The following is a 27,289-nucleotide window of genomic DNA, read 5'->3' on the forward strand; positions in this document are numbered from 1 at the left end:
GGCCAGTATCCAGTATTCGGGATATAGTGTGTTCGAACCACACTGTCGGCAGCCCTGACGATGGTTTTGCGTGGTTTCACATTTTCACACCAGGCAAATGCTGGGGCTGTACCTTAATTAAGGCCACGACAGTTTCCTTCCCATTCCTAGCCCTTTCCTGTCCCATCGTCGCCATGAGACCTATCCGTGTCGGTGCGACGTAAAGCCAATAGCAAAATTCTTTTACGGTATATTTATTGCGTGCATTCGAGTTAGTTGGTGTAGGCTGTGCTATTTATTATTAATGAATTAGGACCTGGGAATGGCTAAGTTTCCCTGCTGCTTGGAATTCAACAGTATTAGACGCTTACCGCAGATTAATGTGAAGGAACAGACTTTCACACTTCACGGTCACTGGTACTATTCAGAACTCAGGATTATTGCTCTGTATAACTTCTGCGAGGCTTTTTATTTAAAATTAGTACAGTAGTTTTGGTTTGCGAACTGACGGGAATTTCCGTACGGATCTTCTGCTTTCTAATGCGGCGCCTTTTTAACATTTTATTTTGGATGTATCTGACGAACAACTGTTATTACCGTGTTATCCTGTATCGCAGCAATAAAGATAACCTGTCGACAGGTGTTTTTATTCGTGCGTAATGTAAGTTAATGTATGAATTCCATACTACGGTCTCCTCGGCGAGCTGTGGAGTGCCCGCAACATGGCGATAGGCGCATGGACAGCTCTTCCCCAGTCACACGCTACTGTGCAGCCAGCGATGTAGGGCCTTGATCACGACAAACTGTACAGAAACATTTCTTCAATGCGTTCATTGTCAGGGAACCCATTTAACCGGGGCACCGGAATACCCGGCACACCAGCAGCAGTACGTATTAAAAAGATCATGAGCACTGATAACATACCATTCAAGGACGCTGTGAAGAAAGTCCAGCCTGTTGAATACAATACTGCTGCCAATTCCCAACATTTTCCCCTTTAATTAGGGTAATGCCACCTCCTACACCAGAGAATCCACGAAAGAGAAAATTTACGCAAGTAATTTTGCAATCAGCGCGACCTGTGCCTGCCACGGGATATGATCGGGATGGTTACTACAATTTGATTCGAGCTACACCTAGCATGGAGATGGATAATACACGATTATCAACTTTTTCTAATATTGCCAGCCAGAGGATCGAGACTTCAATAGACGTGCCTGCCTCCACTAGTAGCGCCTCGATGACGCAACCAATATCTTCTCTTCAACGGCAAAGAGACCACATTCAAATTGGAATCTATCAATCCATCAAACAATTGGTGCAATTATTGGGTGATAACCCAACAATAGCTCACAATATTTAACAGTTAAGGGACAAGGTTTACAATTTTATACAGTTCTATGATCAGAATCACACAATGGAACTCTAGGAGTATCATGAATAAACGGTATGAGCTCTTTAAACTGATTCAGGAAACTGTACCGCATTTTTTAGCAATACAAGAAACCTGGTGTGACCCTTCCAAGCGCCTAGCGTATCCTATTTATAATGTTGTTCGTCACGATGGACCAGGATATGGAGGCGTTGCCTTTTTGGTTCACTCTTCCCTGATATATAGACTTAATTCGAATATTCAGACAATACCCTCTACATATGTTATAGGAATATATTATAACCACATCCTGCTTGTGAATATTTATTGTCCACAAGACGTTTACATCACTGAAAGGCAATGGGATCAATTTTTTCAGCAATTTGCCACAGAACCATATCTTTTTATTTTTGGGGACTATAATATTCACCATACGGTGTGGGGAGGAAGTACGGACACACCTCAAGGTAAATATTTCCTGAATGCAGTTAACAAGAATTCTCTTGCAATATTGAACAACGGTTCCCCTACACGTCTTACTGCGCCCACCGCTCCTCCCAGCGCAGGGGAATCTAACGCTATGTAAGCGAAGTATGCTGACACTTACTCAAGTGATTATTTTCCCATTGTTATTTCATATGGCTTAGGCCAACCTAGTTCTTCACCTTCGCATTTACTTGCCGAAAACGTTGTCCGTTCGTTACGGAGATTTAAACCGCAGTTATCATGTTTGTGGGTTACTGTAGTCACGTCCTAGTTCGTGAACTATGGGAACGGCTGAGTGGCCTAGTAAGTGGTCCTGAGAGTCGGGATACCAGTTGCTATTGAATGGGAGTGGGCATCTCGGACATATTCTGAGGCGTGGCCCTCCTTGTGCTCAGGCGGTTAGGACTATAGAATCCACCGGTGGTCCATAACCCGTTAGAGGAGAGATCCTCACTTGGACTATGTGCAAGTAGGTTAGCATCCTGCTTCATGAATTTACACAGCTCAGAACATTTTAAGCAAGCCTCGGACCTATGGGAGTAACGGAGTCCCACTCCCATTTGACAGGCGAGGGACTTCTTGGAAACAACTTGGCGAACGAAATGAAATTCGATGGGGAGCTATCAATATCAATGGAGCTTATGGAAGAAAGAAAGTAGAACTGGCTGAATCATCAAAGAAGATGCATCGGGATGTGCTAGGAGTAAGTGATATTCGGGTAAGGGGAGATAACGAGGAAGAGATAGGAGATTATAAAGTGTACTTGACGGGTGTTAGAAAAGGAAGGGCAGAGTCTGGGGTAGGGCTCTTTATCAGGAATACCATTGCATGCAATATAGTTTCTGTTAGGCACGTAAATGAGCGAATGATGTGGGTAGATTTGTCAGTTGGAGGAATTAGGACTAGAATTGTGTCCGTGTATCCACCATGTGAGGGTGCAGATGAGGATGAAGTTGACATGTTTTATGAAGCATTGAGTGACATCGTGGTCAGGGTCAACAGCAAGGAGAGAATAGTGCTAATGGGCGATTTCAATGCGAGAGTTGGAAATAGAACTGAAGGATACGAAAGGGTGATTGGTAAATGTGGGGAAGATATGGAAGCTAATGGGAATGGGAAGCGTTTGCTGGACTTCTGTGCTAGTATGGGTTTAGCTGTTACGAATACATTCTTCAAGCATAAGGCTATTCACCGCTACACGTGAGAGGCTAGGGGTACCAGATCCATAATAGACTATATCTTAACAGACTTTGAATTCAGGAAATCTGTTAGGAATGTATGAGTTTTTCGCGGATTTTTTGATGATACAGACCACTATCTGATCTGTAGAGAACTAAGTATCTCTAGGCCTAGGGTAGAGAAAGTGAAATCTGTCTGCAAACGAATAAGGATAGAAAATCTCCAGGACGAGGAAATTAGACAAAAGTACATGGATATGATAAGTGAGAGTTTCAAGCAGTAGACAGAAAGCAGGTTCAGGATATAGAAAGTGAATGGATGGCATACAGGGATGTTGTAGTAGAAACAGCAAGGGAATGCCTAGGAACAACTGTGTGTAATGATGGGAAAAGGCGAACAGCTTGGTGGAATGACGAAGTGAGAGCAGCTTGTAAACGTAAAAATAAGGCTTATCAGAAATGGCTCCAAAAAGGGGCCGAGGCAGACAGGAATCTGTATGTAGATGAAAGAAACAGAGCGAAACAAATAGTTGTTGAATCCAGAAAGAAGTCATGGGAAGATTTTGGTAACAAGCTGGAAAGGCTAGGTCAAGCAGCAAGCAAACATTTCTGGACAGTAATAAAGAAACTTAGGAAGGGAGTGAAAAGGGAAATGAACAGTGTTTTGAGTAATTCAGGTGAACTCATAATAGATCCCAGGGAATCACTGGAGAGATGGAGGGAATATTTTGAACATCTTCTCAATGTAAAAGGAAATCGTCCTGGTGGTGTTGTGAACAGCCAAGCTCATGGGGAGGAGGAAAATGATGTTGGTAAAATTATGCTTGAGGAAGTGGAAAGGATGGTAAATAAACTCCATTTTCATAAGGCAGCAGGAATAGATGAAATTCGACCTGAAATGGTGAAGTATGATGGGAAGGCGGGGATGAAATGGCTTCATAGAGTAGTAAAATTAGCATGGAGTGTTGGTAAGGTACCTTCCGATTGGGCAAAAGCAGTAATTGCACCTATCTATAAGCAAGGGAACAGGAAGGATTGCAACAACTATCGAGGTATCTCATTGATTAGTATACCAGGCAAAGTATTCACTGGCAACTTGGAAGGGAGGGTGCGATCAGTCGTTGAGAGGAAGTTGGGTGAAAACCAGTGTGATTTCAGACCACAGAGAGGCTGGCAGGATCAGATTTTCAGTATGTGCCAGGAAACTGAAAAATGCTACGAGAGGAATAGGTAGTTGTGTTTATGTTTCGTAGATCTAGAGAAAGCACATGAAAGGTACCGAGGGAAAAGATGTTCGCCATACTGGGGGACTATGGAATTAAAGGTAGATTATTAAAGGCAATCAAAAATATTTATGTTGAAAATTGGGCTTCAGTGAGAATTGATGGTAGAATGAGTTCTTGGTTCAGGGTTCTTACAGGGGTTAGACAAGGCTGTAATCTTTCACCTTTGCTGTTTGTAGTTTATATGGATCATCTGCTGAAAGGTATAAAATGGCAGGGAGGGACTCAGTTAGGTGGAAATGTAGTAAGCAGTCTGGCCTATGCTGACGACTTGGCCTTAATGCCAGATTGTACCGAAAGCCTGCAGTCTAATATCTTGGAACTTGAAAATAGGTGCAATGAGTATGGGATGAAAATTAGCCTCTCGAAGACTAAATTGATGTCAGTAGGTAGGAAATTCAACAGAATTGAATGTCGGATTGGTGATGCAAACCTAGAACAGGTCGATAATTTCAAGTATTTAGGTCGTGCGTTTTCCCAGGATGGTAATTTAGTAAGTGAGGTTGAATCAATGTGTCGTAAAGCTAATGCAGTGAGCTCGCAGTCGCGATCAACAGTATTCTGTACGAAGGAAGTGAGCTCCCAGACGAAACTATCTTTACATTGGTCTGTTTTCAGACCTACTTTGCTTTACGGGAGCGAAAGCTGGGTTGACTCAGGCTATCATATTCATAAGTTAGAAGTAACAGACATGAACGCAACAAGAATGATTGCTGGTACAAACAGGTGGTAACAATGGCAGGAGGGTACTCGGAATGAGGATATAAAGGCTAATTTGGGAATGAACTCGATGGATGAAGCTGTACGCATAAACCGGCTTCGGTGGTGGGGTCATGTAAGGCGAATGGAGGAGGATAGGTTACCTAGGAGAGTAATGGACTCTGCTATGGAGGGTAAAAGAAGTAGAGGTAGACCAAGACGACGATGGTTAGACTCGGTTTCTAACGATTTAAAGATAAGAGGTATAGAACTAAATGAGGCCACAACACTAGTTGCAAATCGAGGATTGTGGCTATGTTTAGTAAATTTACAGAGGCTTGCAGACTGAACGCTGAAAGGCATAACAGTCTATAATGATAACGTATGTATGTATGTATGTATGTATGTATGTTTGTATGTATGTATGTATGTATTGAACCCGAGTGACTTGGGCCCATAGTCAGTCATGATTTGATTGATAAAATAATATATGGTACATTTATTGAAATACAGAAGTGTAGTTGAAAATATTTCATCTGTGTAATGTCGAAATACGAGCGAGGAAGGACGACAGACTGGAGCCTGACGGATTAGCTCGACACAACAACATTTAGCTACTTCACAGCAGGGGATCTCATTAGTTGGCGAACAAGAAAATACAAGTCCACAAATAAGTCTTGGTCAGAAAGAGAAGGGGTAGGTGACACAAAGGAAGCTCGCAACATGAGTAATGCGCTGGGATATTTTTGGCAGGACGGAGATTCCGTGACGTCATGGAAAACTACAGCGGTTGCGAGGTCATTCGCTAGCCTAGGTTCGGGCAGGTGGAGATTTAAATCACGTGACCGCTTGCCGGCCAATCACTAAAATTTGATGGAAGACCCAGGGATACCATCTTAAGGAATGATGGATGAGATATTCTCAAAACTTCAAAAGTAATCAGTAATAAATTATTGTGAGTACACGGATCAATGTAATGAATTTATCAGATGTCACGCATTGAAAAATAATCAATAATTATTGGCAAATTAAATAAATTGAAGGCTGGATTTCTTGGAAACCAGACAGCTTGAATGTCATTGGCTGGACGAAGACCACGTTGTAAGGGACGCTTCCGAAGGCGCGAAATGTGAGGAGCTAAATCCACCCGTATCTCCTAAATCTGTGATCACCAGGAGTTCATATTTAATCCAGCAAATATGCTAGCGGAGTTAATTAATTTGATGTAAATTTTAACGTCCAATTCGGAGTGCAAGTACCGATATTAAAAATCCACCCCCTCCCTCAGGGGTATGACGTCAATGAATCCGCGAGGGAAAGCTTCATCCATATATACGGGACAAGGGATCCTCGCCAACACACTTGAAATGAATCTCTGGAGCTTAACCATCGGTCGCAGCTAACTTCAAATCCTACGGGCGTACAGTAACTCAACATTTAATGGCGCGAGCATCCGCCAGTGTTTATAAAATGTGATTGCGCTCAAGCAACATGAACTGGAAATAGTTAACGTAGGACAGTGTTTATCAGTTATAAATATCAGTGAATTAAATTAATTGCACTGTAAGAGAGTAATATAAATTGCACCGCAATAAGTACGTAAATAACAGACTGTGTGACGAACAGTACTTTAAGGGAATAATAACCTGTACTTTGCAATATCGAACCGCTATCATGAACACTTCAAGAAGGCCGTATGAAACGGGCGTATCGCGTCGGACGACATAAATCGCGACGGGCGTAAAATTTGAGACCTCGTCGTACGTGTCCAGGTCCATTGTGCGGTAATTGGACGAAGATTAAAATAGTGTAAAATATTAAATTTTTTGGTCTAGGATATTAATTTGTTGTATAAAAGTTAAAGTGTTCAGTGTTAACGTTGTCAATGGTGAAGTTTTGTGATAATTAAGGTATTAGTGTAAAATGGTAATGTGCCAGGAAATCTTTTGTGGAACTACGCCATCAAGAATGGAGGAGTAAAATGCAGAGAGGGGCCGAAAGGAGCCTCTCATCTGCAAAGCTGTAATGGAATACCGAGAAACTAAGATGAGTACATAATGTAAATAATATTTGGGAAATGTTATCGTGATGGGAAAAATGGGAATAATTTGATTAGACTTGGTTACCTTCTGTAACAAGATGAGTCGCTTAACGACCCCATCCTAAATTTGTAGCACGGACAGTAGTAAATAATAACAATGTAAATAATCGGTTCTTTTTATGTATTCAGTTTGCTGTAGATGTAAATTTTGTAGATATAGGGTAGTACGTTAAGTCATGCATGCATTCATATTTTCTTTGTAGTCAAGAATAATTTTCTTTACATTTGATTTTGGTTATTATAGTTAAATAGACCCGATATGTCCTTTTCTGTTTGTCATTTTAACGAGCGATGTAATGACATTGAAGGAAAGTCCAGCCTCGTCATACCAGTTGTGTTTTGTTGTTGATCAGTATGTTCATATTTTCAAAGTTAAGTTGTTAGATTTGGGAGACGCGATTATAATAATAAATTTCCAAGTAAATCATATCTGGATTGGTTAGTGCCAGAATAAATCGAAATTGTAAAAGGGGTTATGCGTTAAACATAGTAAACGTGGACTACCGTGTAACAGGCGAAAAATAATTTTTTTAAAATTAATAATAATAATAAATAAAAATAAAACTCCTTTTTTTGAAGAATTTTTTTTTTTAAATTTTAATTTGGATATAATAATAATTCATGTGATATCGGAATTTTTAGTGAGCCGTGCGTAATAATAAAAGTCAAGTGATCACGTGTTGAGTTTGTCGGGAATCATTTAATGACGGGATGTCGTTTTTAATTCGGAATTAAAGTGTGTGGTAATTTAACTTGATAAATTAATAATATTGAAATGTAGATCGGTGCTAATAATCCGTACATGTTAATGAACGTGTGGTTTAAATTACGGTCCAATATATTTTTACGTATAAATGTCGTGTCTTAAAGTTGCAATTCATTAGCCGGAACACGTAGGACTAATATTACGAAACCATGATTGTCAAATTTTGGTAAATATAATTTCAAGATGTTACGATTATTTGTGGAGAACGAACTAAGGCGTAGATCGAAATGAGATAAAAACATGTTAAAGAATCTGCAGTCAGATAATAAAAGGTCGTACGATGTCAAAAGTGGAATAAATAAGTCAGTTGATAATTCTGTGAGAAATAAATGAATCAAGGAATATTGAGATAGAAAGGGATATAAATTCCGTACGAGAGACACTTAGGATATTGAAATGAGTGTAAAATGTACGGGCAGTGTCACAGAGAAATACTGAGTTACGTAGCGGGTAGAATTCGAACCCGTGACAGCATGTACGAAATAAATAGACTGCACCGCTATTCGTTGAGATACTACGGATCTAAGGATAATGAGAGTTCGGAGTCCACATAAATGATCGTATATTGTAATCACTGTAATGACGAGCGATGACAATCATGATGTCGTGATAATAATAATAATAAATATTGCAGATAAAGGATTGGACCACCTTATTAAATTGAGCGTTGATAAAGATGTTAAACGGGAATCTAAAATGATAATATGCAACCGATAATAATAATAACAATGTAAGGACGATGTTAAATCATCGCGGTCAGATTAATAACATCTGGAGTCACCTATTCATTAATAATAATAATAACCTCTTGGGTAACATTAATAATAATAATAATAATAATAATAATAATAATAATAATAATTTCAAGGATGATAATTTCGGGGATAAATGAATATTCTGACGATAGTGGATTAAATTAATTGGTGACAACATCCCTCTACTCTTATGTGTGAATAATAAGAATGATAAATATTATAGTCATTTGTTACCTCGTTATCGTACGGTTTCCGCACGGGACGAGTTACAGTAATACTTGGTTTGTTTACTTCGCCCGCGATGCGAGGGAAGGTCATTGTCACGGTATTTCCCACCGCTTCTCGTTATCTCATCTGTGGCAGTAGTCTACTGAGGCTACTTTGTAATATCTCAGATCATGTGTAAATAAAATATAAATGCTAATTCAGTGGTATGGCATCAGCTGGACATCATAAGATAGGAACTGTCCGTCTAATCCATTTTTCGTAATTCACGAGAAACATTACCCAGTCCGAGCACTGGTCTCGGAAAAATGTATATAGCCGGGGTACATCATCTTAGTTAAATCGAGAAGCCGACCGTAACATGGGTTATGCTCGGGCTCCCGATAGAAGGAAGCTATATCCTTGAACAACGGTTCGATTCAAATGGAATCGATCCGTAAGTTCTACTCCACTTGTAATTTCTTTCAGAAGCAACCCAGCAACGTATTGATACCACTTGCGATATAGCAAGTGATTTGTTTATGTAACATGTGTGGAAATTTTAAATACCATTGCCAAATGTATCAAAGTTTCGTACGCCGGATGGCGTAATAAACTGCTCCTTCTGGCAAATTATTTCAAAGGAAACCATTCTCATAATCTTTTTATTGTAGTTAGATGATGCCCTTTTTAAAGTTAACAGTCACTTCCTAGTCCTATCATGGAGTCCTTAAATTCAAGTTTACAATCGAGCTTTCCCCATTTTAATTGTAATTGCTCCGTTCATTCCCGTGTTCATTTATGCCGCTATATTTATATTTGATGACTTAAATAATGAACCGACACGCCTGAGATAAATGCTAGTCTGGGACTCGGGAGGTGGACGGGTGCAGTATGTATGTATGTATGTATGTATGTATGTATGTATGTATGTATGTATGTATGTATGTATGTATGTATGTATGTATGTATGTATGTATGTATGTATGTTATATACAGCATAACTTGAGGATAGTTTACGACGAATACCTGACAAACTTTTCTCTTATCACTCGTTACTTCAGATTTTACAAGAGTATATCTATTTGCATCATCTCATAATAGCAACGAGGAATGCCATTTATTGATACAAACTCGTAAGCTTTTGTTCCGCCAATATAGGCAACACTCCACACCTCACAATTACTACAGGCTCAAACATCATATAGCACACACTCGAAAAGTTTTGCACAAAAAACGTCGTTTAGCTTGGCGAGAGTTCATCTCTTCCCTTACTCGTCAAGTTTCTATCACAACTTTGTGGAATTGTATCCGGGCGATAACAAGAGTTACGCAACATTCCCCTCCCATGACAATTCCACGACAGGTGTTATCAGATTTTCTTGAACGTGAGACTCCAGATTATGTATTACCTCATTATGTCCACTTACAAGACATGCACGATACACGCTTTTCCGTATTATTACAGCCGTGCGACCTCCAGGAATTAGAAGTGGTTTTTCAATCTTATTCGAATTCATCTCCCGGTCCTGATAATGTATCGTATCAGTTGCTTAAATTATTACCGCTTAGAGCTAAGAAAATATTATTAGAGATGTATAATGACATCCTTCAACATTTTATTACGCCACCTACGTGGAATGAATTTTTCTTATTCCTATTCTAAAAATAGGCAATTACCCTCTGAACCGAACAATTACCGCGGTATAGTGTTAGATTCTTGTATCCGCAAAGTACTTTTAAAGATTTTACTTCGGAGGATTATATGGGCATTGGAGTATTATAGTCTAACGCCGCAATATCAATATGCCTTTTTCAAGGGAGAAGTTCATATGATGCGTTTAATATGTTCGTTATCGACGTGTTACTAGCTCGTCACAGGAAACACAGCACGATTGCGGTTTTTCTAGATATCCAACGGGCCTACGACTCTGTACCACTGAATATCCTATGGGATAAACTGGCATCTCTTAAAATACCAGTGGGGATTATTACCATTCTTAGACACTTACTTACATATCGAACATTGTACTTTAAAACATCGCAATACACAATACAGCCACGTCAGGTGAGTACAGGTTTGCCTCAGGGAGTTATAGGTACTCAGCGGCATTCTTTTTGCTATATTTATGAAGGACTTTGAAACAGTCATTCTCCGCTATGTTCGTATACTGGCGTTCGCAGATGATTTTTGGTTTATTATACGCACGAGAATTTACAGTTTTGTAGACAGCATATCATATACACGTGTAGAGAGGCCATGACATGGTTGAATGCTAATGAACTGCATCTTTCTATCGCTAAATGTCGAGCGATGATCTTCACACACCTTCGAACCTATGATCGCTCACCGATTTCTTTTGATGCTTATGAATTCCCCATAGTTAGTCAACATAAAAATCTAGGATTACTTATAGATCATAAGCTTACATGGAAGCAGCATTTTCGCTATTTACTCTCGAAAAGTGATCAGTACATACAGATAATAAAAGCTATCACCCGTAGACACTAGGGAGGTGACCCGCGTGTAGCAATATCCTTGTACAAGTCCACTATAAGATCGATCCTGGACTTTGGTGCACATATCTTTGAGTTGGCAGCGAGCACGAATTTGAATACTCTTAATATATTGTAACAGTAAATATGGTAGTTTGATGAGCATGAGAAACGCAGGGCGTGTACCGTTCTGATTGAAGTGCATACAGAGGGAGAGGGTATTTCTTTGAAAGAAATTTCTTAGTTCTTTTTCTGAGTTTATTAATAAGTTCAAAATCATATCACCTCTGTACAGATTAAATAGTGAGAAGTGTTCTTTCCTCGTCCTAGGGTTGGCGATGTCCCAGAATTCCGGTTGCTCCGCTCCTCTCTGCACCATTGAACCACCCTTCCTTCCTGGATGGAAGTTCTTGAAGATCTCGAATTTCTAGAAGATCCATGCGGTGTAGAGGAAAGGGCGTTGAAACAGGCCACGTAAATGATAAACGTGAACGAACACCGTTAAGCCTTGGACGTGTTATTACGAAAAGCGGCTTCTGCACAGATGAAAAAAAAGATATAGCAATGGTTATGCCAAGGTTTATAACACATAGGAACTGTATAATTGAAGAATTATCACACGGTAGGATGTCACTGAAATCTATCCCGTGTTATGCCATTAATCATTGGAAATAAATTCTATGTGGCAAAATGTTACTAAGCTCGAATAAGCACATAAGTTTAACACTCGGAAATTAAACTCAAAGCGAATAGCCGCTTGAAACTTTTTGTCGAATGTCAATAAAATCAGCCTAATGAATAGCCACCTAAAGTTTGTGATACTTGGCATAATCTGAAGTTATTCCACACGACATATTTCTTAGTCTGAACACTGTTCAATGAAACCAATTAGATTGAAATGAAATAAGAATCTTTCACTCGTGAAGTTAATCTTGTTCACGCATGTTAAAAAATAAAGTGAAATTGGTCATTCACCAACAGTCCTTAGTTCGAATGTTCGTAGAATTGGAAATGCACAGTTTTTAGTTCGAATGTTCGTAGAATTAAAAATGCACAGTTCAAATACACAGTCTACAGTCCATCATCTACAAAATATTTACACAGTTTAGAGAATTATCTCCACACGAAATTGTAAGTTAGTGACGTAGTCACTTAGTTCAAGTTAATTCTGTACTCAATCACTTGTTAATGTTTGCCACTTGAGGAATTCTAAGTTAAAGCACAGTCACGTCAATGAGATTTCCCGAAATATTCAATCACTTTGTCAGGAGCAAAGACTGTTCCAAATCCTATCACTGTCCACAACGTTAACTTTGAATTATGAGCACTTGGAAAAAATAATTGCAAGTCTTCGACAGTCATTCAGAATAAACAATCACTTGGTAATATTAAGAGTTTGATGAAACACAATTTATATCATTCTCCGTTGGAGCAGAATTCTATCATTCACGATTTAAAGAAATATGACAATCACTACACGTCGTATCGCAGTCTCCGCGAGCCGACCGCTCGCTGCTAGCAGCATGACCTCCATTGCGAAACACACTGGTCTGCTAAGCGAAGCAGATCTCCATTTATACCTGATTCACGCCCAAAACATGCCTTCACATCTCGCTCCACAACTTCGTCGTCTCATGTCGGATTTTTATTAAACCTTGCAGTAATGCAGATAAAATATCGGGCTACACGATGATGTGATTGATTTTGTCTAGTTATTATCGTGGGGAAAAATATTATCCGAAGAATCTCAAGGAACATTCCATACTAGTCTAGGCTCACTCTGAGTTGCGGGGAGGCAGTCTGTGACGTCACTCCACTGTACGTCACACACAGATGTTGCTTGCTGTTCCAGTCTGTCTTCCGCTGCTGGGCCGGCGCGTAACGCGAAGTTTTAAATTTAATTACGGGGACTTAGTTTCATACCGGCTGTTCCCGGTACAATATGTCAATATCAAGCACTTCGCACGTGTATAGGAGCTCTGAAATCAACACCCACATATGCACTTTTGGTAGAATCCTGCGAAACCCCCTTACATGTTCGTAGAAAAATGTTTGCTATGCAATATTTACTCAAAAATTTTCTCTTACGAGGCACCCTTTAATCCCGAAATTGCAGCTCCTCCATGAGTATTATTCCATACGGCGTCAAGGTTTGCAAAGAATGCCTGTTTTATATCATGCTTTCGATGCGTTAAAATCATTCCAAGGTACAGCACTGCAAAGTGAAAATTTAATTCCCTATTCTTTACCGTATTCTGTTCCCCATTATCGGCCACAGATAATCTGGCCTACCCGCAGTAGCTACACTGCTGGCATTCGTCCACAGGAGCCAGATCATTTTCCCGCTAAAAGATTGAAACTTTCCTGTATCTCTCCAAGCATAGACGTATACACAGATGGGGCCAAGAATACCACCGGAGTTGGAGCCGCTTTGTGTATACCTTCAATAAATGTCAAGAAACAATATGGTTTACCTAGTGATTGTTCGATCTTTACTGCGGAATTATTCGCTATCCAACAAGCTTCACTCTTTGTTCAGCGGCATGACCATAAGCGAGTTATGCGCTATCTTATAACTGGTATGTATATAACGTCAAAAGTCTTCTCTATATGCTTGATAATTCCGGTATTTATATAACATTAGTCTGGTTACCCGGACATGTGGTTATTTTGGGTAATGAACAATCGGATTTCCTTGCAAAACAAGCTTCTCGCCTTCCTGTTCCGAATTCTAATAATACCGTTCCTTCGTCCGATTATGCAGCTGTAATTAGACAATCTGCGCGTAATGAATGGCAAGATGAATGGAGACAGACTGCACAAGTCAAAGGTACCTTTTATTATCATCTACAAACATCTATACCGGTAAAACCATGGTTTATGAGAGGATCATATTCCAGAAGACATATCACTAACATCATTAGGTTGCGTTTTAATCATGCCCTTACGCCCCTATTAAATTTCGGTTCCATTTAACGCAGGATCCAAACTGTTCGTGTGGTGCAAGTGATGGAGTTGCGAATCATCTACTTTTTCAGTGTCCTCTATATGTCATTCCGCGTAGGCAGTTTATTAGTAGTCTTATGCGACTCAAGCAGATTTTTCCAACCAGTTTTTCTTGTTTGTTATGTAATCCTTCTGCGGAGATCATCAATGTTCTAAATACGTTTTTGGATGATGCAAATCTTGCGTTATAAGTTTCTATGTGGTATATGGTGGATCGTATTCAGATACTACTGATTCCAATGGGGTGGTTCATCACATTTTTGGAGTATTTAGTGATAGTGATTTGTTGGAATATAGTGGTGTGTGTCCTTTCAAAATGACGACTTGTTATGGACTAAAGTTTTCGCTTGTATTGGTGTTATTCAGCAAGTAATGGATTTTAGAATGGGTGAAATTACCTCGGTAAAAGCCGTTGCCTACGCTATAATACAAGGCCTTGAAATGCACTAATGAAAACGGGTGCCATCTTAGTTCACCATTCAGCCACTAGGATCGCGCTGTTGCCCCCTTCTGTTCGCATGGCCGTGTATGTCTATAAGTAAATTATATCCTAAATAAAGAGAGCTGAATGTTGTAGGTGTCTACAGTTTTAAAACTTTCCTACTCAGGGGCTTCTTATCGAGTTTCAAAACTTTCTCACTTCTACTTGAGTGGCTCGAAGCAATGTTGTCTAATAGGGGTCTCAGAAATTTTTGGAGTAGAAAAAGAGGTAGTTTGTCGTCTTTACACTCTCTACACTTAATTTCACTGATGAACCTGGCTTTCAGAAAAAACGTACACATTTTTAGTAGCTGTCGTCGGGGTAAATATTGCACAGCAGAGGTAACAAATTCCGTCATGCGCTGCAGAAGAGCCACAAACGATGATTTCGGGTATCTGAGGGCTCCTCGATCTTGAAAGCGAATAAGACACAATGTTGGACTTTCACTAGCTGGAGAAGTGATATGTTCTAAACAGCCTTCCCAGTCTGTTTGTTCTTCTGCCACACGCACTAAGTATCCTGCTACCATAGCTAGAGAAATACCAGGTATTCTAGCTGTTGAAACAAATTAATCATATTTATGTACTAGCGAACACTTAAATAAAAAAGTATTGTTCACACAGATCTAATGTAATTTACCTTGCAAGGGTTTTGTAATGATAGACATTACGTGTTCAGGAAGCTGCGGAATTTGCACATCATCGCGACTTTCATTCCTTCTATGTCTTTCGTCCATCTGGCACATTCTTGGTTGTAGTAAACTGGTTCATACATTGCGGATCTTATTTTCATCCCTCAGCTCAACATTGCCATGTTTTGATGCCGCAATAATTCCTGTATGGAGCGTTGTTTCTATTGCGTTAAGGCATGACCTTGCGTCCATTGTGTCATTGTATCCCGCTTTTGCGTCGTAGGTGGCTAAAGAAAAGCTCGATATCATCGCTTGTTAGATTCCTCGTCAAGACATAATGAAAATTTATACTTATGAGGTATTTTATGCAGGCCACAGTGGATTGGGTAGTCAAGACCAACGCCTGATACGTTTCCTTCGTGAATCTTTTCTCTTTCTCTGGATGCATTTGAATGTTCTTGATATATGACAGGAAATCATTTATTAACCAACTGAGGCGTTCATCTTCAATGCTGAAAAATGCCGGTTTGTTCTCATTCCTGGAATGTTCCATACGAGGTGTTGCAGACATCATGGGCATCGAACCACTTCATAAAATGCTCCATGAAGGAAATTGTTTCTTTTAAACTGTTCCTGTCTTTAATGTTCTCGGGACAAACCACCTCCATACTCTTCAAACCAGCGATTGTTTCAGGGGAAAATACAATTTTGGCTCTTGCTACATTCATTTTCTCCAAATTTGTAGGGTAAACTACTTTTCTGGTTAGTTTCCTCACCGGCTTTATAATTGAAGATTTCTGGAGTTTGAATAAACCTCTCAAATGATCGCCGGTCACGATAGCATTGTTTACAAAAAAAGTCTCGTGACAAATGTTGGGATCGCACGTTTTTTATGACGTGACTGGGATCGAAACTTAGGAACAGAGGCCTAGTTTTATCAGCTGGATGTCGTATCTCATGCGTAATGCTTCCTCCATAATGTTCCGAACATCGAAACATTTACCTGAGAATTGTCGGTCGCAATTCTGATCACTCTGAAACCACACTCTTCAACAGCATTTAACGCATCCAAGGTTAATTTTGCAAGTTGTGAGCCCGTAACGGATGAAGTGAAATAGAAAGACACCGGTATTCTGTAATATGTAGAGAGTCCCTTGAACAAAATGCAGAGTAGTTTATTGGCCAACCTATCTTCGATTCCAAGAGCGTTAATGTCAATGTCATTCAGTCCAATAAACATATCTAATTTCCTGTCATACAGAAGTTTCGGCTTTATGGACATTTCATCTATTATAAGGGAACCAACCTTTTCGGTATCGTTCACTAACGACAGTTTTTCTGCCAGTAATCGGGCTTTAGTTAGCGAAGTTATGCCCGTTTCCCCTTTTGAGTATCCAACATACGATTTCAACGTTTTTGGGTGAGGAAGATGCAAAATATCGAGTGTTCTGAGAAGCCGATAACCAGTTGGCGACCTTGAAGATAATAGCACACAAATTTTAACTGTAGTATCCTGGTATTTACATTTCTTTTTTCCAAAGCTCTGAAGTTGTTCTAACAAAAATTTTGCTTTCATATTACTTCCCTCAGCTTCCTTCTGAATTTTAGAAACTTGACTTGCAAGATTTCCGGGATCCTTCTTTACCTTACTAAGTTCTGCTTCCAAGTCACGAATTTTTGCGCGCAACTTCTTAATAATTGTCACGTGCTTTCTATTTCTTCTGATCTCCTTCCTTAATTTCCTGGTAATGTATTTTGGTACTGTTGATTTTAGGACGGGAGAAAACTGTGTACCTACTGTTGTGGTGCCTACATTTATCAGGTCAGATTCTCCAGTATTATCAGGCACAGGAGAATCCGATTGTTCCACACATTTTCTCTTATTTCTTATATACTCATTTTCGCTGTCCGTTTTTTCAAGCTGTCTTGTCTTAGGAGCTTTCCTACATTTTAAAGTGACTTGTTTGTGTTTGGAGAACTCTGTAAAAACTGAAGGGACTTTATTAGGCAGGAGTGTCTTTTTAGATGTACTTATACTAAAGTCTTCTTCTCTGAAGTGTTTACTGCACACCCTCGATTTTTCTGTAGGAACCCAGAGAGATCCCGGTTTGTCTCCTCTGCGAGATATAGCAACAAGCCACCGTTCTTTTAAAGCACTATTCACTGGAAACTTGTGAAATGAAATTCCACTACCTTTAATTTGTCGTGAATGACAATAAGGAACACAGCAATAAACCATGATTGAACCTGCGAGTGCTTATTATCACAAGAATACACACATTCATCACCAACTCAATACACACGTTTAAAGGCGCGAACCTCGTAACAGGGGGCAAGGTAGCGATCCTAACGGCCCGCCAATGAACTGCAGTGTGACCACTTCTATAGCGTTTTACGGGCTCTATTTCCAGGCCTTGTATTATAGCGTAGGCAACGGTAAAAGCCCACAACTCGTCAACAATTCAACTCAACTTCTTTCATATGTTGGCAGCAGTGCATTCTAGAACAAGCTGGACGATAAATGCTGCGCAGTTCGAGGGTTTTCCTTTGCTTCTGAGGTTGTCAACGGCCATATTTTAGATTTGTGTTGTAGGTTGGATACTTGTTTTGGAAGAATTTTACTCTTGCGGGTGTGTTACTTGGCGCTATCGACCTGATTTTGGTTACTGCTAATTTTACTGCAGTAACATTGAATAAATAAAGGGCCAGTAAAAAGGCCGAGTTTTCGTGTTTAATCAAGTTACGCCACGCCCTTAAAATAGGCCTCTCAGATACAGCTGTTATGGACATGATGATCTCTAATTTACAACAGCAAAGGCAAATTACAGAGCAGCTCAGGAGAGAAGCTGCTATTAAGAGGATAAATGTGTCCCAGGCAGTTGTGGATATTATGAAGTTCATCAATGAACATGAACATGAAGACTGTTTGTTGGTCGGGTTTAGCTCTCAGAAAGCTAACCCTTTTCGAGAGAAGAGTAGTTGTACATTACTGTAAACATTCGTCACAGTCACCCGTCATTTAACCTGCACATTCTATACTACAGCGCGTGTGTGTGTATGTGCCCTGGTGTTTGCCATTGAACTACATGTTACCCCCATACAAACGCATGTTTTCATTCCTGAATATTGAGAACACTCAATCCGTAACCTATTTTAAAACATGTTTGTACATGGTTCGTGATATTTCTGTACTTTTTTTCTAACACACACGGCTTTTTTGGTGGTAATTTGTTCTTGCTCCATCTGGCAGTTGTAATCCTCTTGCTCTTCGCTGTCTTGTGGGCTTCAGATTGGATAATTGTAATAGTGGATCTGCTGGAAAGATAAGTTATCAGAATGGAATTTTAACTTCATTTATTCATCTGCCTCTTCATTGATCAGTGTGTACTTTTTGCATGTGATTGACTAAAAAATAATTGGAAATATTCATTAATTTCGATCCTTTAATATACTACTTTAAATAAAGTAAATACTGAGTAGGGCAACCATGTACTATAGTTTTGAATCATGAGCAGAGGGACTGTGCACGTGTGTGCTATTGGAGATCATGAAACATTGGGATATGTTTAAAAATTTATTTCTGTATCTTAAACCCATCTTTTGTAACTCTAGATTGGATGATGTACTGGTATTCACATTCCTGAATTTGTTTACAATTAGGAGATCATATTTGATTTAAAAAGCAGTTTTCCTCAGTGTTAAAAAATTTTACTTATTTACAGGATGCAATTATGATTTTAATGTGCATTGAAGATAACCTATTGATGTTTTGCTGAATGAATGTTTAACTGGCAAACATGAGAATAATTACTAGAGGCTATATTTTGACTGAATTGGAAGCTCTCATGAAAGAGAAAGGCAAATATAGTTAGTGAATTGTAACGTAATCAGTTTACCCCTTCTTAATGGAGACAAAGTAGGCTCTTATATAATTGACTTTCTTCGTTCTGCTCTTACATAAAATTGCAAATATTGTGTTGGTAGCTTCAATTTGTAAACATTTAATGAACAGCTACTCCCATATACAAGTATAGGCATAGTAGGTTATTGCAGGCAATATTTGGTGAACTAAAATGCAACTTGCTTACTGTGAAATTCTTCAAATTTTGGATAATTTGGCTTACTATTGTACATGCAGTGCAATAAGTGCGTTTTTGCTGCACTAACTTCTTGTGCTCTTCATTAAATGTAGCCTAATTCCATGTGGAAGGTAATGCATAGTGTGTAAAATAGTGTAACGGGTTATGTAAACGAGAGGTATAGACGAAATGTCACTGTAATAATATAATAATTCATTTTACTCAGTGTAAAATCTGCAGTAAATTAAGAAATAGTACGAAATATTTTACTTGCAGGGAATAATATGGTTAGGCCCTACATACTTTACTACCGTATAATTATTTTTTCTGCTACGTCGCAGCGCTTCCATATGCGTTTTGTTTGACTAACAGTTTCATATGCGATGTCTTTGCTCACTGAAGTTGTTTGAATTAGGTGTCGTTTTGTTCATGTTGTTCATTTGTTTTGTACCCTAACTCATTCATTGATATATTTATTGATCCAGGGATCATGTGATTTTCCTTTCAGCAAACAAGTAATATATTTATTGGTCCAGGGATCATGCTATTTTGCTGTTTGAACTTCCCGTGGGGTATGATGTGCAAAGGTATCACCCAAATATCACTATAAAATTTGTCACAAATGGAACATAATAATTGCTTTTACACATATCAAGTGAAAAATCCCTGGCAAATTAAGAAATACCATCGTTATTTGAGAAATTTGAAAACATACTTAAGGCTTGTAGACAGGACTGGTTTATGTCGTACTACGCTGCTGGTGCCGTCTTTTGTTATTTTCTTCAGGTCCAGGGCTAACACCGTGGAATGGGAGGGCTATGTCTGTGGATTCTCATTATCTTTGTCCATTCGCTGCTGGTGCCGGTTTTTGTTACTTTATTCAGGTCCAGGGCTAGCACCGTGGAATGGGAGTGCTATGTCTGTAGATTCTCATTATCTTTGGCCAGTACAAACAGCAAAATGGAGGTCAAAAGAAAAATAGCATGATCCCTGGACCAATAAATATTTTTATTTCTGTTCGAAAGAAAGTAGCTCGATCCCTGGACCAATAAATCACTAGTCCACTGAATTTTTCTTATGTACATTGGCCATACCATTTTGTCGCCTATTAAATATAGCATATCGCGATACAATTCATGAAATGATGTCATTGACAAGTGAAGAACGAAACGAAAGCAAAGAACTTCAGTGAACACAGATATCACACACGGAATTGTTCAAAGTGTAAGACAAAAGACATACGTGTGTCACTATGAGCGCAACACCAAATGTACTTGCAAAGTTGGTAAGTACGTATTAATATTTTCCAAAAAACATATTTCTTAATTTGCCAGGGATTTTTCACTTGATATGTGTAAAAGTAATTATTATGTTCCATTTGTGACAAATTTTATAGTGATATTTAGGTGATACCAATGCGCACTATACCCCTGCCCGTGCTAGTCATATAGACAAAGATAATAATTCACAGGCATAGTACTCTCATTTGTCGGCGCAAGCCCTGGACCTACAGAAAGAACAAAAGACGGTACGAGCAGTGGAATACAACATAAAGGAGTCCTGTCTACGGCCCGTAAGTACGTATACGTATTTCTCCAGATACTTCTCTAGTAATTTCTTAATTTACCGTGGATTTTTCTGTGTAAAAGAAGTTATGTTCCATTTGGGACAAATATTACAGTGACATTTCGTCGATACTTTTGGTCTACATAACCAGTGTCACGTTCTCATCTAACTATATGAATCTTTAAGTAAATGGCTAATGATAGGTTATTGAGGTGATACAGTACTCTGTAATTCGACTAATAATTTGCGGTTGCTCATTTATCCCATTTTATGTACATACCTCGCTGCTCATTCTGTGCACTGAGAAAATGCAAATTGTCTTCAATATGCTTCGTTTACCGTTATATGTCCACCAAGCTGGTTAAAAAGTAAGAATTGCATTCATAGCATAGGAGCTATACTACGTGTGACGTGTCAAATATCTGTTTAATAAAATTTTTCATTATAGAATTTTTGGTTCTTTCTGAATTTTATATCTTCCTTTTAACCCAGTCGTTTTTCCTAACCTGTGTCAGTGTGGACTCTTACAGGCGTAGTAGATTACAGGTTTAATTAGATTGCGCATTAATGGATAAAACTTCTGTACCCAGTTCGTGAAGTATAGGTTATAGCTCCAATATGGCGGTGGCTCTGACAAACACACTGCAGGCTTGCCAATGTTGCATTATGAACAGCTGTTGAATAAGATATGAAAGGTTACAGCTACAAAATAATGACTTGGACGAGACCATTAGTATGGGTAGGTGGACTATCTGAGACTACTTGTTTTCGTGACAGGTAACCCAAGCAGACAGTAACAACATAGAAAATGGTTGGAAATGTCAGATTTACACAGTCTGTTTTAATTCTTTTATATAAGAAAAAATACTTCCAATGGTGGGTTTGTAAGTCCCTGGCAAGCATCAAGAAACGATCTCTCATGTGTGCTATTTCAGGTATCGTAGAACATTTTTCTGTGATTCTGAACATCCAAACTAGGTATCGAAGAACCACTGAATAATGGCCTTCAATAGATTCATTCAAGAATTCCTTCATTATATACAGGTACTGACAGTGATTTTATGAAGAAATGTTTTGATCTTCAAACATCAGTTGCCATGGGATGGTGATCAGTTTTGAATTGGCTTAAAATGTGAAAGCATTTATCTTGATATCTTGTGTGTGTGTTTGAAGATAACTTTTGGCATTTTTTTTTTTTTTTTTTTTTTTTTTTCAGAGCTTTTGGACCCCAAGTCTATAAGAAAAGTTATTTACATTGACACTATCAGGCAAGAAGCATTTAATTTATAACAGCAGTCCTGAAATGCTGCACAATTGCTAAAATTGGCTTGTTAAATAACTGACATTGATAATATTCCTTAAACTACAGCTTTTAATTTATTGTGCTCTTTGGTGTATGTGGCAGCATGCTGAACTTGAATATGAGAGTTGTGCTGAGAATTGGTTGTGTAATTTTAATTGCTTAAGAGCTTTTATGAAGAGTAAAAGGACTGTCAGTGGAGAAGTTTCTTTTCCTCGCATTAACCCCGATACAGCCACACTCTGTGGGTACCGGTATAATTTTATCTAACTAGCTTTTTATAAAACAATTCATTTCAGCCTAGTTTTGATATTTCCATACTTTAAATGCATAAAAGGAATTTTCTTATTTATGACTTTTGTCTTCTTCAGCATACAGTACATTTCTTATAAAGAAGAATATAGGTATGTATTTTAGAAAATTTTACTAAACATTTCAAATGCATTGTATTAATAAAAATGTATAAATCCTGTTAATAAAATAAACTCCTTGAAATAGTGCAGAAAATACTGCTTTAGAGTCTTCATCATAAAAAGTCTTGAATTATTGTCATCAGATCTTATTGGTCGCATAAGAGCATTGCAATTGAAACTGGATTTAATTTCAAATATTTAATTTAAACCAGTTGTGACTTTTTATTAACTATATATGCTTCATTCTCAGTTTGAAGAGAAGTAAATGGTAAGTTATACACTTGCCCCAAATTAAGTTTTACTGGCAAATTAAGTGCTGAACCACAAATTATTATATTTTGAGAACTCCAGTTACGAGTGTACTTTTTTCATACATAAATGTTACAATGTTAATAGACTAAGCATAAAATAAATATGACTATTACATGATATTAAAATGAAAACTTTAAATAGTTTAAAAAGCATGACAGGTTTATTATTCATGAATGATTTGAACATCAAAAGATTGAATTTCTGTCCAACTCCTGCCCGTTCCTCTACAGGGTTGGATATGAAGTAAGGTCAATCTTCGTCGAGTTTTTACAACCGGATGCCCTTCCTGACCTCCTTAGAGGAGTTAATGAGATGAAATGAATGACCTGTTATATGGTAGTGAGAAGGGAGAGGGTGAAATCCAGTGCCTACTCCTGTCGAATGGTCTGTTCAAGGTTTTACAGCCCTATCCAATGGATGAAGAGCCATCAACAGCGTCATATGCGCTCACTCCATATGAACACTGTGGAGAGGTTTGGAATTGAAACCAGGCTTTTGGCACACAATCTAGTGATTAGAAATTGTATACCATCAACTCTGCTACTCTGCTGGTCAGCATTTTCATAGTGAATTTTTTTTTTTTTTTTCCAAGTAACTGGACTTGAACTGGCTAACCAGGGTGCATATAGACTACAGTATATAGACTTAACAATCATGGCCATCAAAATATTAAATAACCATATGGTTTTAAACACCATTTCATTTTTCTGTTCTTATCTTGAAGAATGGGACAATATCTTCTGCTTTCCAGTGTGATTGTACCTTTTCTTCAAGCCAGATTACAGAGAATAGCTTTTGTAATATATCCACAACCACAGTGCCTCTTGACTTGATGGCCTCAACTATCAAATTATCTGGTCCTGCAGCCTCGTCACTCTTTAGTTGCTTTATAGCTTGTTCTGTTTCCACTGTAGTTGGGTTATCTTTCATGACCAGATATGATGGTAGCCATTCATTGTCTAGCTGGATCGGTGGTTCACAGTTTGAGTCAAAGCCTTTGCGCTTTCAACTTAATGCTGGTTTTAATACATTTGTGTTTACCAGTGAGCATTTTCAGAGTTGCGAACAAAGTTCTTTGATCACATCTTGCAGCTTCCTGCATGCCAGAAGCTATGTCATTCCAGTAGGCTTCTCTGTTGCTTCAGTCTTGTGTGGATGTATCTGGTCTCAACCTATAGGCACTGGGCGTGCATCAGGAAATCAATCGTTCTGGTGGCGTTGCTGTATGGCTTGATTCGTAATTAAATGGAGGAGTGTGTTAAGCCACAGCCATGTGCAAAACAGAAATTGCTTGCAGTTTTTTGCCTATAAAGAGCAGGAATTTGACAGAAAATGCAATTTCAAAAGGGCAAAAATCTCTGTATTGGTGGTAGTGTAAACCATGTGACAGAAGAGTTGTTTAATAACTGTACAAGTGATATGGGAAACGTCTCTCAATCGATCATTTCAGGTAAGTTCTTGAAATTTCTCAGTGTATCATGTTTGTCCTAATCTGAGTATTAAATTATTTTTTCTTAGATCGATGGTGAATGAAATATTTTAAGGAGCATGTGCCCTTGTCCAGTGCTGCGATTCTGCACTAGGTATATAAACAATGAAAATATGTCCTTCGAAACAGATAGGCCTACACCACAAGCCTGGGGAAGATCAGGTTCCACAAGGGCTACTAAGGAAAAATAATTCTAAAGGGGAAAAAATTGAGACTTGTTCCTTGAGAAAAGTTTAAAATACCCTATATCAGGATCTGCTTTAAAGTTAGATGACTTAATTGACATTCCATTCCCTTGTCTTTGAATGTTAGAAGCTCAAAATAGAACTGAAGTGGAGCGTGAATGCAAAAATGTACTTAATTATTTGATAGGATCTGTAGATAATTCATTATAAGCAGAATGTGTAAATGTAACAATGTATTTTCTTGAAAGACAAGGTACAGATTGTGTGACTATGAACTTAAATTTGTTTTTAGATCTTTAGCTGAGAGGGAACAGTCAAGTTTTGAAAATAATATATGCTAGAAATTTCTGTTAGTACTTAGACAGGCAGTGTTCAATATGGTTTTAGGAAAGACGTGTTTGTATTTCAAAGTGTTGCAAGGCACATAGAATTAAAGTTAGAACAGACATTTTTGATAGCTTAACTGATTCTTTGTTGACAGATTGCATATTTTAGGCGTTGGCTTAAGAAATATGAACTACGGGCTCTTTAAAATTATGAAAAAAAAAAACACTGCTAAAGTACTTTGTAGTTTAATATTGTTCTTATATCACAACCATGTCTTTGTGGTAGTTCAGATGGCATTGTTGTTAACCATGGGGAGGATATTGGGGATTGAGGGCAATGTCAATTTGAAATACTTATTTCTGGATAAGAGTAGGAATATTCAACTGAAAAGAAAAAAAAAATCATGTGTTTCCAAATGCTTGTGTATGAAACGGGTCTTAGTTTGTGCAACATATTTCTTTGCAGCAGGATCGACAAACATATATAACATTAGAGAAAGATACAATCTTTATTCGCAACTATATCTGATATCATACCACGCACTTATATTCCTACTCAACTATTTCTGTTATCCACCAGTTAGTAACCAAACTTGCCAACAGAGTGGTGTGCATGGTGCCTATGATGGCTGGACGTGGTACTGCTCTGCCACACAGTGAACAATAATTTTGTGTTCAAAATTCCATAGTGTTTTTGTCAAGTTTCTTTTGTTTTTGCATACCTAACTGCATGTTGGTTTTGTATGTATGTGCCCTTTGTAATGTATAATGTACGTACATACACATAGAAAAATAAGAAGTGCATTAAACCAGGATAAGCAAAGCTTTTTTTGGGCACTGTATTTTTCCATTATGCACTTTGGACCATCTGTCACTATACAGGGTGGTCAGCAACAACTTGAATCGGGTACATGAGCATTAGAGGGTTAGTCATGCGTATAAATAATTTGATATCTTGCACTGTTGTTATTTTATCAGCTGCTGAAATTAGCCAATCGGGTCGCTTTGCGCGACACGTTGCTAAATCTGCACGTGATTTAAGAATGGCTTGAGAGCCACGCCGAGAAATCGGCATCAAATATAAACAAAGATATAGCAGATATCGTGCATTCAGGAGGCCGAATGGACTGTATTGCGATTGACCGATCTAAGACATTTGATAGGGTAGATCATGGAAGACTACTGGCAAAAATGTGTGCAATTGTACTAGAAAAAAGTGACTGAATAGGTGTCTATATTTCTAGAAAATAGAACTCGGAGAATTAGAGTAGGCGAAGCTTTATGTGACCCTGTGATAATTAGGAGGGGAATTCCTCAAGGTAGTATTATTGGACCTTTGTTTTCTTATATATATCAATGATATGTGTAAAGAAGTGGAATCAGAGATAAGGCTGTTTGCAGATGATGTTATTCTGTACAGAGTAATAAATAAGTTACAAGATTGTGAGCGGCTGCAGGGTGACCTCGATAGTGTTGTGAGATGGACGGTGGGTAATGGTATGATGATAAACGGTGTTAAAAGTCAGGTTGCGAGTTTCACAAATAGGAAAAGTCCTCTCAGTTTTAATTACTGCGTTGATGGGGTGAAAGTTGTAAATACCTAGGTGTTAATATAAGAAAAGACCTTCAGTGGGCTAATCACATAAATATGATTGTTAATAAAGGGTACAGATCTCTGCACATGGTTATGAGGGTATTTAGGGGTTGTAGTAAAGATGTAAAAGAGAGGGCATATAAGTCTCTGGTAAGACCCGAACTAGAGTATGGGACCCTCACCAGGATTACTTGATTCAAGAACTGGAAAAATCCAAAGAAAAGCAGCTCGATTTGTTCTGGGTGATTTCCGACAGAAGAGAAAGGAGACGAGCTGCTCGATTAAGTGGTATGTTCCGAGCTGTCAGTGGAGAGATGGCGTGGGAGGACATCAGTAGACGGATAACTCTGAGTGGTGTCTTTAAAAGTAAGAAAGATCACAATATGAAGATAAAGTTGGAATTCAAGAGGACAAATTGGGGCAAATATTCGTTTACAGGAAGGGGAGTTAGGGATTGGAATAACTTACCAATTTTCCAATTTCCTTGTGATTATTTAAGAAAAGGCTAGGAAAACAACAGATAGGGAATCTGCCACCTGGGCGACTTCCCTAAATGCAGATCAGTATTGATTGATTGAATTATTTCAA

At 38.5% G+C, this 27,289-nt stretch overlaps 1 protein-coding gene across 1 annotated transcript; it reads left to right on the forward strand.

Moving 5' to 3' along the window:
- Nucleotides 1–17,935: 17,935 nt before the first annotated feature.
- Ggamma1 (guanine nucleotide-binding protein subunit gamma-1) lies at nt 17,936–21,532 on the forward strand. The gene has a single exon (XM_067142590.2). It carries the CDS (start codon nt 18,220–18,222, stop codon nt 18,430–18,432), a length of 213 nt encoding a protein of 70 aa, XP_066998691.1. The 5' UTR covers nt 17,936–18,219; the 3' UTR covers nt 18,433–21,532.
- Nucleotides 21,533–27,289: the final 5,757 nt, after the last annotated feature.

This window comes from Anabrus simplex, chromosome 3, assembly GCF_040414725.1.
Source record: "Anabrus simplex isolate iqAnaSimp1 chromosome 3, ASM4041472v1, whole genome shotgun sequence".
Lineage (NCBI taxonomy): Eukaryota > Metazoa > Arthropoda > Insecta > Orthoptera > Tettigoniidae > Anabrus > Anabrus simplex.